Consider the following 18,976-nt stretch of genomic DNA (forward strand, 5'->3'; position numbering starts at 1 on the left):
TTGATTGGAGGATTTTTTTGAACGGTTTAGGACAAATATTTGATTTGAACATAATAACTGCTACAAACATACACAGGCAGGAGGCGACACATAAAGTTTTTTTTTGTCACAACACATGATGTGTTACCAGAGTGTGTTTCTCAACATATGTAGCAGATATACGAGAGCGTGGATGTTATTAGAACACATATACATAGAATTAAAACACGGCGTGGCAATTATTGAGCATTTCGTTTCAGCCTTCCAGATTTTTCGAACTTTTGAACATTTCATTTTGAGTCACTATGTGTGGTGTTTTGTTTTTTATGTTGGTTGGTTGGTTTGTTGGCCTGGTCGGTAGGTTTTCCTAGGTAGGGTTGACCCAACTCTAGCTTTGTCCATACCCAAGTTGCTTCTGTGTTATTTGTGTGCTTATCAATAAGGGCGTATATATTTTAAAAACGGATAAAAAAGATTTAATTCAGGGATTCGGAAGGGATAAGACAATGGCCGATAAATTGATGTACATCCCCAATTACCCCTTCTGTAGATTACAAATAGTGGTTGAGACGTTTTGATACTTAATGATCCAACCAATCAGAAATTAGAATTCAGTAAAAGTCCCCAAAGTTGTTAATCAAACAAATAAGAAAACGTTAACTAAAAATTTTGGGGACTATTGAAATCTTCCCTCTTTTGATTAGATTACAACGTTCCTTGGGCAGTAAGAAATAAGATAAAAATATAGCAGCCTATTACTTGGGGCTCTATCCCTACAGAACCTAGCCATTTTTTTATGGGGGTTGGGGGGGGAAGAGTTTTTATTTTTAAGAATATAATACGCCTCCTAACCTTATGGCTTTTAGGTTGGTAGAAATATTTCTTATGATTTCTTTCCGTTTCTCAATTGTCACAGTTTTCTGCTCGTTTAGTTCATCTATATGGTTCAAATCAGACTGAAATAAAAATTAAATTAATAGTATAAATAGTATTTAATCGCATCGTATTATAGACAGCTTTCTGCGGATATTAAAATAAAAAAATATATTAAAGTAAAACTGGTATTAAATCTATAATTTTTATTTTAATATTTTTGGAAAATTGTATGTAATGCGGATATTAATCGGTTTCGAAGCCATATTAGAACAATAATTATAATCAATTGATCATAAATGTTTCTTTTTTTCTTAAATTATAAAAGATTTACATCATTTGAAATTGGGTTTTAAAACTTAAGATATATGCAACTTAATAATGTGCCTATAAAAAATAACTTGGTGTTTTGTCATGTTTTTGATGAGTTTTCTTATAGTTTTTGAATAAGTAAAAAAAGTAGTATTTTATTTTTATTTTTTTAATAAGGAAAATTAAACATTATAATTCATATCAAAAGATCATTATGTTAAAAAGCCGAATTTGCTGAATGCCTTTCAAGTGACTTCTTCTAAAATTTTATTGTTTCAAATAAATTTGACACATTTCATTGTTTTACGTTAATATTAATTTCCAACCGTCTTAAATTATGCATATAATCAAATCATGTGAAAGTTTTTAGTTTGAAGCGAAGCTCTTCTGAAACTCTACGGATTAACTTTTTTGCCATCAAATAGACACTTATTCGCAAAGGTTGATAATTAAAAAAACCGCAAATGGTAAAGATATCAGGACATCCAATGAAAGATAGTTAGATAAGTAAACTAAATCATGAGAAAACATAAATAAACATATCTATTCTTAACATCTCTTCAATAAGACTAGTGGCTATTTCCTTAGAAGCCTCTAGGGGCATTGAAATTGGTAGGGGGAAAATCAACCCCCCATCCCAAAAGTTAAAAAAAAATAGTTTTACGGGGGAGAATCCTTTTTTAATGGAAGGGTGGAGATACCCTCCCCGATTATAGTTAAAAACCGTTCCTTGACCTATAAGAAGCTTCACTGTAAAGATGAACCATATCAGTTCAGTGATTAGTGAGATCTTTTGCTACAGACAAAAAAAGTTACTATTTTATATAGAAGAATTAAACTGGAAAATAGTCAAAACAGGTTTTTTCTTGTTACTAATGGATATTAATATCCTTGACAAAATATTTTATTTTTAAATTCTTTGCGTTTTTTGTTTAGAAAAGGCTAAGTTTTTATACAATTTGAAGAAATATTTTTAATAAAGGATTATCTATCTCTACTCTACATGGGAGATTGTATATGCAAAATAATTTTGGTGTTCTAAAAATGCGCGTAAAAAGATGGAATTCCTTGGCACTAAAACAGTCAAAAATAATTATAATTTTAAGTTACTTCTCTCAAGCACAGGTTTTTATGTTATGTTCTTAATCAAATCTTAGGTTTAATTTACATTTTTTGGACATGTATCGAGATTTGATTTTGATGTTTACAAAAGTATGTTTTTATATAAAAGTAGGTATTATTTTGTGTAATATAAAAACACCGAAAGAAAGGCTTGTAATTAGAAACTTTTGTTTTGATTACAAATTATTGTATTCTATTAAAACTGCTAATAAACACATTTTTTGGTTTAAGAAATATAAAAAAGGGTTCGAATCTGGAAGTAGCTTGCACGGAAACTTCAAAATTTTATCCACTGCTACTAAGTCAGGTGTACGATATTGATAGTAAAAGATTAAAAATAATTCTTTATGATGATAATTCTGTTATATAAAGAAGTAAGTTTTTTTGTCTGTAGCGAAGGACCTACGTACCGCTGAACCGATATGGTTTTCCTTTACAGGGTAGCTTGTCATAGGCTTGGAAGGCTTATATTAATTTTGGAGTATCTCCACCCTCCCAATAAAAATTCCCCTCCTCCCAAATTGTTATTACTTTTTATATTTAAAACTGAAATGATAAAGAAGCGGTTCGACTCATCACCCTCACCCCAAAAGCCCCTAGAGGACTGTAATGGCGTAGCTGTAAAAAATAACCTGATTGTCTGTTTTGTAATGACACTAATTGATCTAATTTGCATAAATATTTTACATATTTAATTTTTGACAAATCATTCTCAGGACAGCGCGACGCCGGGAGCAAAATTAACAAACAAGGAGTAAAAATAGGTCAGGTGCATAATTCTACACTGGCTTGCCTGAGAAAAATTATAAATACTGATTCGATTTAAACCCGAGGTTCATACAGATGGAAAAAGAAAGATACCCAGCAAATTTACTCGAATTGAATCATAATATAATTATGTGAAAATCAATGTGAGGTTTTAAGAATGGTCAATAAAATTAAATGAATATTTGTAAAAAGTTTTTAAAATATTGAGAAAATAAAAAATAAAAAGCCAATGTATGTATTTCAAATATTTTTTGTTTTATTTTCAATTATATTGATAACCCTTTGTTAAACGCTTGGCCGCCATTCATACTTACACATAGCAACTACTTTTTATGCAGTTACGACTGCGGTTCGCTATTAACTTAAATATCCACACCGGTCCCCAAAGGTTTTGATAATGTTTTCTTATTCGTAGGCCTTTAATAAATTTCGATTGATTGATTCCTTAGATTGAGTGTCTAAACATTTAACCAATAATTGTAATCTACAGAAGAGGGAATTTTGTATATTATGTTTGGGGATATAAACCAATTTATCGGCCATTATCTTATCCCTTTAGATCCCTGCTTAAAAATACTAAGTGTGCAGAAATGCAATTTTAATAAAAAAAATCCAATTTCCAACTTTCAATCTTTTTAAGGCTGATATAAAAACGAGGCTTCGCGCGTCCATAAGTAGCGCAGTAACGATTAATTACCAAAAATTGCGCAAAAAAATAAAGTAAAAGAATAGAGGGGAAGGGGTTAAATAACTGTATCTCTCACCCCCGTGAACCCTGTGTCGACTTTCAATTAGGTCAGCCAGTAGCGTCGAAAATATTAAAAAGCCAAGTCGCAATAAAATTTAGCAAAAAGTAATTTGTTAGCAGAAGAAAAAGGTCCCTAACATTTTACCTAGGTAGATGTCTAGGGCGTACATCTATACTTATACATTTATTGAATAAAACATTACTATTGATAAATAAAATAATGGAATGAAAGAAAGTTATTGTCAATGAAACACTGAATACAATAACATTAATTAAGCAGTTAATCTAATTATTTAAGGAGAAATACTTTTTTGTCACCCTAGGACTAGTGCACCATTGGACGTACGGACAGACAGACAATAATCATAGAGTTGCTGCACTACTAAAAAGAGAGTGTGTTTTGCAATTTGCGCCAGTCATGATGTAAAAATTACAGGTGCCGTCAATCCTAACTTAGATATTTTGCATTGAAACAGGCCGAACAGATTGTACGGACATACAGACAGACCAATATTTATAGAGAAGGAAGGGATTTGTAATCGGGAAAAATCTTATGAAACTATTGTGTAATACCAACTAAATTTTTTTAACTCAACCTAACCTAATTTTGCAGGTTTCAATCCCATTTTGTGATATTCTATTATCAGAAAAATGGAAAAAACTTTTTTTTGTAATTCCTATATGCCTTACATCTTTGTAAGTATATAGGCCTTGTTTTGCTATTAAATTCTATAAAAAAAAATATTAAAATAAAGGAATCAGAATTGTGAATTTTAAATGTTTTATGTTTCCGATAGGAGTCTTTATAAATATTAGGTTAAATCCTATCATACATATTCCTATAAATCTAGAGGTACTTGAGGATTGGAGGGGGAGGGGTAGATATACCACACTTTTCTGGGATCTTGCCAGATCAAGTATCAACTGTGGGGAATACCAAAGGATGACTCCATGCAAAATTTGAGCCGGATCCGGCCAAAACCGGCCGAGATTTTTATAAAAAACCGTTTTTTTCCGGTTTTTAGGGGGTATCTGTAAATCAAGCCCCCTCCTGGGTACGCCCCAATGATGATTTTTGCTTTAAGGTCTGATCTGAATTCCTCAACACTGGATATGACCCCTAGAGTTGAAAAAATGGTTAAAATCCGGTCTTTTGACCGGTTTCCGGCCATTTCCGGCCCCTCAAAAAAATTTTAAAAATAAAAATTTCATCTAAAATTAAAAAAAATATGCTTTAAATTCCATTTTTCATTAATAATTTTTCAAAAAACAAAAACCTTAGGTAATGAAGATAATTTTAGCAACTTAAAATGTGAAAAAAGGTTGAAAATTGACAAACTTATGTCAATTTGAAAAATGTTGGTAAATCCTATAAATTTGACGGATTTATACATACATTTCAGAATTTAGGTTGACTATGGTCTTTAAGACACGCCATATCCAACAAAATTGCAATGAGAGGGTCTAAATGTTCTTCTTTCTTAACCAAAATTCTACATACCCTAGCAGTTCCAGGGATATATCATTAAAGCTTATCGGCTGGCCAGAAAGCTTTTAACAGGCAGCCGACTAAAAGCCGGATTTAATGGTTATCAACTGTTCAAAGTAGCAATTTTCGTTTTTTGGCCAAAACTCATGCAGGGAGTTGTTTTTTGGGATAAGCAAGTTTGTACAACTTATTGGGGCGGACATTTCTTTACTTACGCATTATCCGCCACGGGCGAACCATTTGGCCGATACGCGGCGCCAAAGGCGCGATTTCTGACAATTTTTTTTTAAAAATCGGTTTTTTGCCCCTTTAGGGGATGACGGAGTCGATTTAGCGACTTAGGACACTTCTTCAATAATGTTCAACTTTTTGAGGCGGACATTTCTTTACTTAAGTATCATTCACCTCTAGCGGACCGTTTGGCAGTTATTTGCAGCCGAAATTGCGATTTTTGGCGATTTTGTCGTTTTTGAGGTTTTAAAGACCATTTTTGAGGGGAAGGAGTCATCCAATCAAGATAACTCTGAAATACTTTTCATTTGCAAATTAAATTCGCTACATTTCATGTGAAGTAAATTTTTTGTGCGTCCAACTGGTTTTGTTCCAGTTGAAATTTAAAAATTATTACTTTTTAATTATAATTATTTTTTTCTTGCAATTTTAAAATTAATTAAACTAATAATTCACTGTGGGCTAGAATTGTATCAAGACAAAAGTAAGTGCCGAGCCCTGGGACCTATGTATGGTGAAAATAGATATAAAACCATGATGATTCCAGGTTAAACCAAAATATTTCAGCGGGGGCTTTTTGAGAAAATTAGATTTGAAAATTTCAAATTCAATTTTCACCCCCTAGGAGTTGCCGCATAATCATGACAAGAAAAGCAAATATTATTTATTTTAATTTTTGAACAATTTTGCTTTTATAAAGTTCTTCATAAAACCACTCCTGAAGGGAGTTAATTATTGGCCATTTTTATCACTTGCTTTGCAAAGGTCACGAAAATTCAGCCTAAAATAAATCATATATAGAGAGGTTTTATTAAAGACTTTATAAAAGCAAAGTTGTTCAAAATCTAAAATAAATAATATTTGCTTTTTTGTCTTGATTATGCGGCCAATCCTAGGGGGTGAAAATTGAATTTGAAATTTTCAAATCTAATTTTCTCAAAAAGCCCCCGCTGATATATTTTGGTTTTACCTGGAATCATCATGGTTTTATGTCTATTTTCACCATACATAGGTCCCAGGGCTCGGCACTTACTTTTGTCTTGATTCAATTCTAGCCCACAATGTGTTACTACATCATAATTTTGATAATTAATTCCACATTTCAATCACTGATATTTACTACTTGGTAATTTTTTTTCTAATTTATCTTTTAATTAGGTATCTGATTAATCTTTAATGATTATTACTTTGTAAATCTGAATACTTATTCTTCATCTCTAGCAATTATTTATAAATTAAAAAGTAATAAAAATTACTATAAGATATGTAATAGGTTAGGTAATTCAATTGATAATCAAATAAAGTAATTTAGAAATGGTGATAGTTATCACATTATAAAAAAAAGTATTGATCAAGTAGTAATAGGATATTTTACATGGTTAACGATAATTAAAATGAGTTATTATTGATAGATTTAAAATAGGTTATGTAATATAATTTATTGGTTGATTTGTAATAGGTTATATATGATGACTAATACTATAACTGAATAATTATAATAACATAATCATAATTATTATGTATAAATATGGTATGATAATATAGTTCATAATTATAGTGTTATAATTAATAATAAGATAATTTGGAGCCTGCGGCTTAAAAAATTATTTCACCCAAACTTGTTTCTTGTGGGGGGAAAATAAATTTCATGGGGTTGGTGTAATTCGTAGTTGTTATCTTTTTTTAAAATTTCAACTGGAACAAAACCGGTTGGACGCACAAAAAAATTATGTCACATGAAATGTAGCCAATTAAATTTGCAAACGAAAAGTATTTATAATCATTTTGATTGGAGGACTCCTTTCCCTCCAAAATTGCCATTGAAACCTCATGAACGGCAAAATCGCCGAAAATCGCGATTTCGGCTGCAAATAACTGCCAAACGGTCCGCTAGAGGTGAATGATACTTAAGTAAAGAAATGTCCGCCTCAAAAAGTTGAACATTATTGAAGAAGTGTCCTAAGTCTCTAAATCAACTCCGTCATCCCCTAAAGGAAGCAAAAAACCGAATTTTTTTGAAAAATTTCAAACATCGTGCCTTTGGCGGTGTGTATCGGCCAAACGGTCCACCCATGGCGGATAATGCGTAAGTAAAGAAATGTCCGCCCCAAAAAGTTGTATAAACTTGCTTTTGTATGTCAATCCCACAAAAACAACTCCCTGTATGAGTTTTGGCCAAAAAAAAACAAAAATTGCTACTTTGTACAGTTGATAACCATTAAATCCGGCTTTTAGTCGGCCGCCTGTTAAAAGCTTTCTGGCCAGCCGACAAGCCTTAATGATATATCCCTGGAACCGCCAGGATATGTAGAATTTTGGTTAAGAAAAACATTTAGACCTTCTCATTTCAATTTTGTTGGATATGGCGTGTCTTAAAGACCAAAGTCAACCAAAATTCTGAAATGTATGTATAATTCCGTCAAATTTATAGGATTTACCAACATTTTTCAAATTGACATAAGTTTGTCAATTTTCAACCTTTTTTCACATTTTAAGTTGCTAAAATTATTTTCATTACCTAAGGTTTTTGTTTTTTGAAAAATTATTAATGAAAAATGGAATTTAAAGCATGTTTTTTTAAATTTTAGATGAAATTTTTATTTTTTAAATTTTTTTGAGGGGCCGGAAATGGCCGGAAACCGGTCAAAAGACCGGATTTTAACCATTTTTTCAACTCTAGGGGTCATATCCAGTGTTGAGGAATTCAGATCAGACCTTAAAGCAAAAATCATCATTGGGGCGTACCCAGGAGGGGGCTTGATTTACAGATACCCCCTAAAAACCGGAAAAAAACGGTTTTTTATAAAAATCCCGGCCGGTTTTGGCCGGATCCGGCTCAAATTTTGCATGGAGTCATCCTTTGGTATTCCCCACAGTTGATACTTGATCTGGCAAGATCCCAGAAAAGTGTGGTATATCTAGGGAGGGGGGAGTCGATCTCCATCCTCAATATAAATATTATTTTTAAAAATAAAAAGTAAAGATTTTTTGGGGAAAGGGTCAGTTTTAGAGGCGATTTCTTTTTTGGGAGGGTGGTGGAACTGTCTCCGATTATATCAATAAACCTTCCCAGGAACTTTGAAAAGTTACAATGTAAAGAAGAACCATATCGGTTTAACAGTTCAGAAAGACTCACACACACACGGACTCATAAACATCCTGTTACTTTTATAAAAATCGTAATAACAAACAAAAAATATTGAAATACTTTTCTCTTTATCTTTAAATAAAACCCAATAAGTTTTGAAATAAAGAACAAAAAAAGATTGCGCTAAAATCAATTAAATATATGATATTTAATTTGCATAGAATTATCAAAAATTTAAAAAAGTTTTTAAAAGTTTACACCAACTCTACAATTTGGAGTTGTCTGCATGTACTGCATGTACGAATTCAGGTATAAGGTATAACCAACAAGCGAAATAAATCTAAAATAATACTTTGGGGGCAAATGGAGATGTCGTCATTTTAACTATGTGTTACCCCCCTCCCAACGACAGCTGAAAACAACACGTATAGGTCTCAGGATTGTTTTCCGAATTAATTCGTTGTTGGCATAAGCTGATACGAATCACTACGTCTTGTCAAGGTGTTAAACTACTAGTAATAATAGTAATAATTCATCGGATCGTATTATAGACAGCTTTCCGAAATGAAAAATTAAAACCCAGTTTTATGATTTTTATTTTAATATTCGTGGAAAGTTGTCTGTAATACGATAATAAATATGGTTTTTGAAACGGTTCTAATCCAGCGGATATTAATTGGTTTCCAAGCCATAATCGAACAAAAATCACAAAAAAGAAACAATAATTTTACTGGAAAAAAATATTTTGTTTAGTTAAATCAATCTTAATTTTAACCAAAACTTGTATATCAAAAAGGATCTTTCCAAACAATTTTTTGATTTTCAGCAGGGCTCGGCAGCCGCGCCTCAGAATAAAAAAATCGAGTCTGTTTAGGTACAAGTTTACACATTGGGTTAAATTTAAAGTTATAATATGACGATTTCAATGATGATTGCACGTGGCTGATGTGCCACTGCCGAGCCATGTTTTTTTTTTGTAAAGGAGACCAAAACAAAGTCAACCTGTAAAGTTCTAATCTGTTCCTCCCGTTTCCGGCGGCACATTTCTGCGTAGCCGCGATTTTTCTTGGTCCGCCGAAACTGTTTAATCGCACGAATAGCATCTTTTGACAAACCTTTAGCCTAAAAAAAGGGCATGTTGTTTTAAAACTTTTTTTAGGCAATTAAAAGTTAGGGATACAACAATTTTCAGGCTAAAGATCCTCACGTGGAACATTTTTTGAAAACCTTACAGGGTGACTTTTTTTTGGCTCTAGATTAAAAATGTTGAATTTTTCTAACCTGAAGTTTTGTTATTTGATTTTCTCTGTTTATTCTACCCTGTAGTGGTGGATAGGGTTACATTGGATTACCTTATCCTTGTTTTTGTTGTTGTTTGGTTGTTGGGAAATAGTCATTTATCGTACAGTATTATAGACAGCTTTCCGCAAATATTGAAATAAAAAAGTTATAAGATAAAAATCAGTTTTGTTAGCCCCGAGTGTCCGAAGACAAAACTGGTATTAATGTTATGTTTTTTTCATTTTAATATATGTAGAAAACTGGCTATAATTTGATACATAATTTTTCAGTGCAAATATGAGAAGCTTTCAAAACATCTTAAAAATTTGAATATACCAACTAAGAAACAACAGATTCACCGTCCCGACATTGCAACGTAAATCCAGGTATGCAACCCTTTCCTGCTTAGCGTAATCTCGGTTTTTCATGGTTCGTCTGCGGGCTTTTATTTCTTTGATTATGTCCTTACTGAGCCCTTTAGCCTGAATAATAATAATATTTAACATAGTATAATCGAGGATCTAAAGGGATAAGACAATGGGCTGATAAATTGATGTCCATAATCAATGTCATACTTAATATATGTAGATTATAATTTGTGGTTGAAACTTTTGGACACTTAATTTAATGAATCAGTTATTTAAAAAAAAAATAATTTTAATATGAAATTTAAAATCACAAAAAACATTGGACTGTATATTGAACTGGTCCCCAAAGTTTTACAACCTCGTTTTCTTATGCGTTCAATTACGTAAAAGTGGGTTCCAAATGTGTCAACCAATAATTTTAATCTACATTGGGGTATTATCATCCATTGTCTTATTTCTTAAGATCCGTGAATCTAATATATTTAGAAGAAAAAACTATTCTTTCCATTTGTTTATAAAATACATTATATATTGAATATTACAAATATTACAATAATACAAATAAAAATAATTTATGTATATATTTATATAAATAGATAAGTAACTTCAGTAAATGATAAACAAGTACAATATCGTACAACAATAGCGAAGTTTTTAAAAGAACAATAAATTGTTTTCACAAAATTTAAATTTTTAATAATTTTTAATTTTTTTTTATAATACGTAATAAGTTTTTTTTCTGCAAAAATAGTGAAAAAGCATTTAATAATGTAGCTTCGCCACTATAAAATACTAATTTTATAGTGCTTTGTTTGACTAAGGTCTTTTTTATCAGTTTTTCAGATAACCCTAATGATAATTCTAATGATAATTCTGATAAAAACTGCAAAACAATCGAGTAGATATCAGGGATTATGGATTAAGCATATGAAGAAAAAACTCATAAAATTTAGCAAAATTTACAATCAAACATGCAAGTGAATTAAAAATGGCGGATCTACTACAATTCACGGTAAAATATTGCTGGTAAGCAATATTTCCAAAAATCTATGAATTTAAAGGCTGCTAGCTGCCAAACGGCTGAACGTTCAGATTATGCCTGCACACTGTTTTAAGCGGCATAAGAAGGCCTACAAATAATCTGGAATAGCCATAAATCAATAATGCATAATTATCTCGCAGCGCAGAGAAATGCGCGAAATAGACCTATTTTACGCATTTTTTTCTTCCGTGAAGCTTTCCCTATTAAGATGCATAATTGGATCTTGGCTATTCCAGATTATTTGTAGGCCTTCTTATGCCGCTTAAAATGGTGTGCAGGTATGATCTGTACGTTTAGCCGTTTGGCAGCTAGCAGCCTTTAAACTTCACAGATTTTTGGAAATATTGCTTACCGTGAACTGCAGTAGATCCAAAATGGCAACCATCTAAAAATGCCGACAGACAGACACAAAAAAAAATTTAGAGTAATATATCCTAAGTGTTTTTATAAAAAAATTTTATACAAAAAAAGGTTAGTGTCTACTTTTTGAATACACATTTGTTGTTGAGTAAAAATAATTTCTTTAGTTGACTTTTTTCATAAATTTCTGAGTCTTTAGTATATACATATGGTAAATTTATACATTTATACAATTTAAAAAAAAAATATTATTATTTTGTTTATACAATTATATATCTTTTAATACTTACAATCCTACTTAAAATTACAACATTTTCTCAGTAAAAATCCTTGTAAAAAAATAACAAGATGTTTGTATGTAGCGTAGATTCCTGTAACCGCTGAACCGATATGGTTTACCTTTACAAATATATATCCAAGAGGATGTTTTTAACTATTTTTAACTATCAAGGTCAGTTATGTGCATTAATTATACATATGTATAATTATGACTTACTTAATTTAATTCGGGAGCGAAGCTTTTCTTTAAGAGTAACGTTCGTATGTTCAATTCATTTGAAACTTAGATGCGGCATCTACAAACTTCCAAAAGAAATCCCCCCCCTTCCCCCTTAAAAAAAACAATTCCTGTTTTAATTTATCTTTAAAACTGTAAAGAAATCTATTTGACTGATAGATATATTACTCCAATTGATATATCTCTAATCACTGACAATGGCTATAGAATAACAATTCAGATTTAAAGTTTTGATTTGGAAACATTGAGTTGCTTTACAACTTTATTTATGTGTGTTGTAAACAGTGGCGTGCACAGATATTTACCATGGAGTGAGGGAGTGGGGGGGGGGGGGTTAAGGTCCCCCTCCCTCCTTCAATTAATTAATTCCTTCAATCTGATTGACAGCTTGACAGATTAACTCATAAAACACGTTCAGCGCCAATTTCAAATCAAGTTAACTTTTTTTGTGGGTATAACAACCCTTACACACACCCTATGTGGACGCTCTTGGTTGTAATTTAAACAATCAGTTTTATTCATCAAAGTTTGGATGAACAAATGTTCTAAAATGGACATATAAATGCTTTTATTACCAGATGAAAACAAGAATCAATACTTCCAAAAAGACAACATCAAAATACACTTTTGCCAGTTACAATTGTGTCCGAAACTTTTGAGCTTTAAATTTCTCCTGGGTTGGTATCCTGCTATTTTTCTGCCCCCTCACCCCTTAACACCCGCCCCCCCCCCAGTCGTTCGTATACATACGCCCCGATATGCTAGAGGCGTTGCTAGAATTGCATGATATAGTACATATAAACATATATTATCATTGTTAAAAAATATATTTATTGTAAAGTACATAATTGCGTAAAGTTAAAGATTTCAGTACTCGGCAGCCGCGCGTCAGCCGCCTATAAGCCTCAGGCGAATCAAATTTTTCACAACTTTAAAAATCAGCTGGAAGTCTAAACCTGACCAAAACCTGGCAATCCCATTAAAAAATAATATATAAAGTATCCAAACGAGTTTAAATTTGAGGCTTAGTCGCGGTAGGCGCGCGGCTGCCGAGCCCTGAAAGTTTTATGTACCTTTAATGTTTTGTTAAGTTCTCTTGTTTGTGTACCGACGAGATCATGCTCATTGAGCCCCAGGTGGCCCAGGCTCACAGGAAGACCCTGGTCGTTCAGCTCAACTCCATAATGGCCTACAACAAATATCAATGTTAAATGGGTCTTTTGTATATTTGAAATGAAACTTTTTACAGTGCCTTTAAAAAATGACTTCACACTGGCCTACTAATGGCCAATTAAAATGTATACTGGCCTGCCTTTGGTAATTTAGTCTGGGTATTGGCATATCATTGCATTGGTCATTGGTATTATATGACGTCATTTTTATAGGCACTATAAAGAGCTTCATTTGAAAAATTAAAAAATTAAATATATTCTTTGATTATGGGGGTAGCTTGTCCGTAGATTATCACATGCCACATAGAATTAGATACTATGCAAAGTTTTTAAGTTGAGAGAACGATTATTCCAATCTAGATTATAAGAATAATATTAGGACCAATCTCCATTAGGTATAGAAAGCGCACAGCAGATGTAAATGCACAGAAAAGTTGGATTTTACTGGTTTCCTTTTTCATTTTAAAGAAAATATACGACATTTACACATTTTTTAAAAGGAAGTGTAGAAGCTAAATTTTAAAGAATGTACTTGTGAGTTGAAACTAAAATTTTTGTACATTGTTATGATGAAATTAACACGTATAAAAAATCCCCCACCTACATAAAAAAGATTTCTATTCAAAGAACTAGCAAATATTAAAATTTTTACAAAAATAAATCTAAATTTTTTATCTTTTTTATTCTTACATAGTGTTTAGCTTGCAATAAAGATTTGAATTAACACACAATTTATGAATATCTAATCTTAATTGTTTTATAGTTTAGAGTTAGATAAAAATCTTTAAAGCAAAAATATCCTCAAAGCAAAAAATAGCTATAGATTAAAATACAGAGTAATACAGATTTGCAAGTTGATATATCATGATTCCTTTTTTTGTTGTCTTATATTCAATCTAGTTATAATTTTCTTTATACATATACATACATACTTAGATTATTCTTAACCAGTTAAGTGAAAGTGGTCCCTCCCTCCATCCATAAATATATAAGATTTATATTATACCTAAGGGGTTCCTAGCCAATTTTTTGAAGTAACCTTTGTCTGTAAGTCCTACTTTACTTTAAACATGGAGCGATCCCCTCCCCCCCCCCCACCTTAATAAAAAAGAAACGAGTCAATAGAAAATTATGTAAGTTCTCTTGCTTGACCATAGTACCCAAATATTTCTATTTTGCATGCCTCCATAAAGATGTTACTTCCAATATTGCTAAATTTTGGTTTTAGCGAGAAAAAAAGACAGTTGCTTCCCTCAAGAAACATACCTAGTCAAGCAAAGAAACCCACTTCACTTCTTATAAATAAATAAAAAATAAGAAGGGGTGGGGGTTTGATTTTTTCTTGTGTTAGTGTTAGGTTAGGTTATATTGATGAAGGTTAGCCCCGCAGGGCTAGGGAACCACCCAGGGTTTAGGGATTAATAAAAAAATAAATTTTCCCTTCGGATTCTGTGCTTGCTAGGAACGTTAAGGGAAAGTACTAAATATTCAGTTCAATCAATTTGAATACTATCTGAGCAACCATTAATTTTTTTCTAGTTGTTTTTAGAAAACTTTGTATTTGTAAGCCACTGCCAACCAAAAATCCCACCCTGAACTAAACTGAACATGCTAAAAGTGTTTTTTTCAAACAGACAAAATATTTTACCTATAGGAAACAGCAATCAACATAAAATGCTATCAGTTTTAATTAGTAAAATATTTCTCTATCTTTTTAACTTTTTGTTTTCTGTATATTTTACTTATAATTTCCAAAAGCTAGTACTATTGGACGAAATCGTTTTTTTTTTATTCTTAAATGTACAACATTTGATATCTAGAGCATATACATATAGGATATATAATATTTATCATATACATGTCAGGGATCTAAAGGGATCAGAAAAAGACCGATAAATTAATGTTCATATACAAAGAGGACACACAAAATTACCACTTCTGTAGATAAGTGGTTGAAACGTTTGGACACTCAACTTAAAGAAAAAAAAAATCAAAATTCAATTAAATTCCCAACGAATAGGAAAACGTTGTTATAAAACTTTGGGGACTAGAGTCATAAACAGCCCAAAGTCCCCTCCCTCCCTGTATACATGTACTGACCATGCATAATGGAAGCAAGACAATGAGTCTGCGAAATTTGGATGCAAAAAGGCCATAATACTTGCGATATGAGGATTTACAGGGTGTCCAGAATAATACTTACAATATGAAGAATTTCCAGCATAATACTTGTGCTATGAGGATTTACAGGGTGTCCATCATAATACCTGCGATATGAGGATTTACAGGGTGTCCAAAATAATACTTGCAATATGAGGATTTACAGGGTGTCTAGAAAAATACTTGTGATATGATGATTTAGAGGATGTCCACAAATATAATTAATTGTTAGTTTTAAAGGGTGTCTGCGACAATACTTTATACTGGAATTAATTCTTTTAAAGTTTAGCTCATGAATGTTACACTAGCTTTATGTTTTATACAACTTACAGATTATTTGTTGATCAACTTAAAAACAAATATCAAAGAGTACTGAAAGTATATTTTTGTAGACACCCTATATTTAGTTAATTTTATATTGTACAATAAAAGAATAGACTCTTTTTGCCCCCACAATTTTTCCAAGAATATCTTATAGATATGGTCTTAAATAGGCCATATATTTTATATTTATAAATATGTATTCTTAATTTTTTAAAATAAATAAGAATATTTTTTTGCCATGCATAGTGTAGATAAAGTTTAATTGAAATGTTGGAAAATTCCGCAAAAGGGCGGATTTTCTTTAGGCCAAAAAGTAGCTATTACTTTAAAATTATCCTAATAAGAAATCTGTTTGAATAAAAGTTGAAAGAGAGAGAGTGAAATTGTATCTAGGTCTTATTGTGAGCTAGGCTGCGCTTTAAGTGAGTGTCAAGGAAGGGAGGACACATATGTTATATTGGTACATGTCTTCTTATTCGTTGATTTAAAAGCTCTTCGAAATTTGATCAAATCTTGTTGTTTGTTGGTACATACAATTAGTATCCAAACTTTATTTTTCATAATTTATATTTATAGAAGGAATAATTTTGTCAATCATAATTGGGGATGTAAATAAATTAATCTTCCTTTTTCTTTTCCCTAAAGGTCACTAAACATTCAGGAAGGAAAAATAGAAATTACAAATTTTAATAAAATTGAAAAGACAACATATTTAAGCTAACCCTATGTTGTAAAAAATTGTATCTGATAACATAAATGCAAGGTATATAAATAATCTTTCCATGGGGGGATGGCGCATTGGGGTGTTTTTTTACACTAGTTAACCAAAGTTTTATACTAGCGTTTTCTTATTCGTTGGTTTAACAACATTGAGTAACTTTCACTAAATTTGTGTCCTAACGATTCAACCACCAATTGTAACCTACAGAAGGTAAATTATGTGGATGTATGTACATCCATTTATCGGCCATTGTCTTATCCTTTTAGATACCCGATTCTATCCTACCTATAATAATGCACGTAAACATTCCTCGTATGCAAGAGATAGATACATGGATTGAAAAAACAAAAATATTTAATAATATTCATAAGTTGTAAAGCTAACAAATCTTCATAAAATGAAAGGCAATTTATCTATGATAACAGCTAATAAAATCACATTTCCTTCTGGAATTTTATTCATTACAAAATTCAGACATGTATCTTTAATAGTAGTTAATATTTTTTATTTACCTTACAGAAAGTTTAGGTCCCTCGTATAATTAAAGAAACTATAAGTTATAGATGTGATTAAAATCTTCACAAAAAAATCAGTCATCTAACTTATAAAACAGCTGAGTAAATTTTCTTTTTAGGACAGGAAGATAGACAACAGGAGTTATTATGTAGCTTCTTCATAGAAAATACGTATTGAAATAAGCAAGAAATAACGACTACTTGTTGGTTTGCGGGCGGGTGGGGGCGTTTTTAGCCAATCATTGCAATATTGCTATCAAAATTCATTTGCATTTTGTGAGCAGGCTAATTTTTTTCTGATCAAATGATTTTCTTGGCACTAGCTGCATTCAGTTTTTGGTTATTAAAAGGAATTGACGTGATGGTGCAAATTTTTAGCTTGCATAGCAAAATCATAGAACAATATATAGGGATTGTCGAAAGTTTAGTTGCAAATCAGCATCGCTAATACACAATAGTTATCTATCGCATCGTATTATAAACAGCTTTACGCGGATAAAAAAATGTATAATTATTAGGCCCGTGCCTTCGGCATCTCTGGTCTAAAAAAACTGGTTTCAATCTTATTATTGTAATTTTTTATATTCGTAGAAATTTAAGGTATAATACAATGCTATACCTTATTTTTCATAGCGGCTAAGAACCGGTTCTAATCTACCGGATATTAATCGGTTTTACAGCGATACTAGGAAAATGCTTTCTGAAATACTAAAAATATACAACAACAAAAATCAATTGAAAAAAAACTCTTTAAATTGAAGAAAAAAACATTTAACCTATTTCTAACCCTATGAGAATATTAATTGTAATAATATTTTGGCGGCTAAATATTAGCGGCTGCGGCTGACCACTGCTGGTGTATAGCTGAATGGTCTAGTGAAGATTGGAAGGCTGCCATTTCCAATTATCTGATTAGAACCCAGCACACCAGCGGACAACGAAAATTAATATCAAAAATTATTTTTTTTTATGTAATGATACAGAAAAATAGATGATGATTTAATCAATTCTCTTATTAAAAAAATATAATAATCAAATTTTTTTCACATATATTTTGTTCTTTTGATTAATTATCTGAATCCTAAAGGCCAGCAAAATATAGGATCATACTTTAACTAGTATGAACACAGGAATAAGAGATGTGTACAAGTTTATCTAGAGCTAGCAATAGCTGAATAACTGATTCCAGATGTATGAAAATATGGTACATGCCATTAACTCAAAACAAGGACAGTTTTTTTTAATTTAGGGGAGATATGACAGCTTGAAAAAGAGAGAGAGAGAGGGAAAACTTATATACAATCTCTTAGCTTTTATATAGCGTAGTATGCCTAGAGAGAGAAAGAAAAAGAGAGAAAGAAGGAAAATTCTATCCATTTTCTAACTTTTATTTATGTAATGAACAGCATTCGCTGATTGCATAGTAGCTCTTCCACTATAGACCTTGTAAATCCGTTATTTTATCCTCCTCTAAATAAAAAGCGTGGACGTCCTTGCGTGCTACTCTATAATGGATCCATTGTCCGTGCTGAGATGATACCTTAAAATCTGTGCGGGCCAGATATTAGCTCAATATGTGCAAATTAATTTTTAAGTTGTGCAGCTTAAATTCATTCTACTGATAGATTGTTATGATTAATTATGCTTCTAGAGGCCACTAAGGGAACTAAGGGGGGGGGGGGAAGTCACCCCCCCCCATTTTCAAAGTATAAAAAGAAAAAAAATATGGGGTTTGTTCCAGAGGCTTTTTCTCTTGGGAGGGTAGGTGGTCCCCATACACCATACGCCTTCCCTGGACATAGTTAAGAAGAACCATGTCCGTTCAGCGGTTAGCAACAGAGCTTGGCGGTACACAGAGAGTATGGTCAGCAATATTCAACTTTTAGCCGTCCAAAGCCAGACTCTA

General features: G+C 31.8%; 1 protein-coding gene and 1 long non-coding RNA gene across 3 annotated transcripts in view; both read right to left on the reverse strand.

Moving 5' to 3' along the window:
- Nucleotides 1-311: 311 nt before the first annotated feature.
- Nucleotides 312-9,948, reverse strand: LOC145330134 (uncharacterized). Of its 2 annotated transcripts, none has more exons than XR_013883270.1 (3): nucleotides 9,892-9,948; nucleotides 832-935; nucleotides 312-410 (listed from the first exon to the last, which is right to left on the reverse strand). It is a non-coding gene; the product is annotated as an uncharacterized LOC145330134 (long non-coding RNA). The 2 variants fall into 2 exon arrangements; XR_013883269.1 differs by lacking the exon at nucleotides 9,892-9,948 and adding an exon at nucleotides 9,613-9,747.
- Nucleotides 9,949-10,179: 231 nt separating this feature from the next.
- Nucleotides 10,180-18,976, reverse strand: part of LOC145330135 (uncharacterized) — a 129,346-nt gene continuing 120,549 nt past the window's right edge. The window contains exons 5-6 of the mRNA XM_080174720.1: nucleotides 13,252-13,367; nucleotides 10,180-10,373 (exon numbers count right to left, since the gene is read on the reverse strand). Of these exons, the coding sequence (XP_080030846.1) occupies nucleotides 10,200-10,373; nucleotides 13,252-13,367 (290 nt within the window). The 3' untranslated portion in view covers nucleotides 10,180-10,199. The remainder of the gene's footprint in view (nucleotides 10,374-13,251; nucleotides 13,368-18,976) is intronic.

The sequence above is a fragment of the Acartia tonsa genome, chromosome 10 (assembly GCF_053477335.1).
Source record: "Acartia tonsa isolate MP-2025a chromosome 10, ASM5347733v1, whole genome shotgun sequence".
Taxonomy (NCBI): domain Eukaryota; kingdom Metazoa; phylum Arthropoda; class Copepoda; order Calanoida; family Acartiidae; genus Acartia; species Acartia tonsa.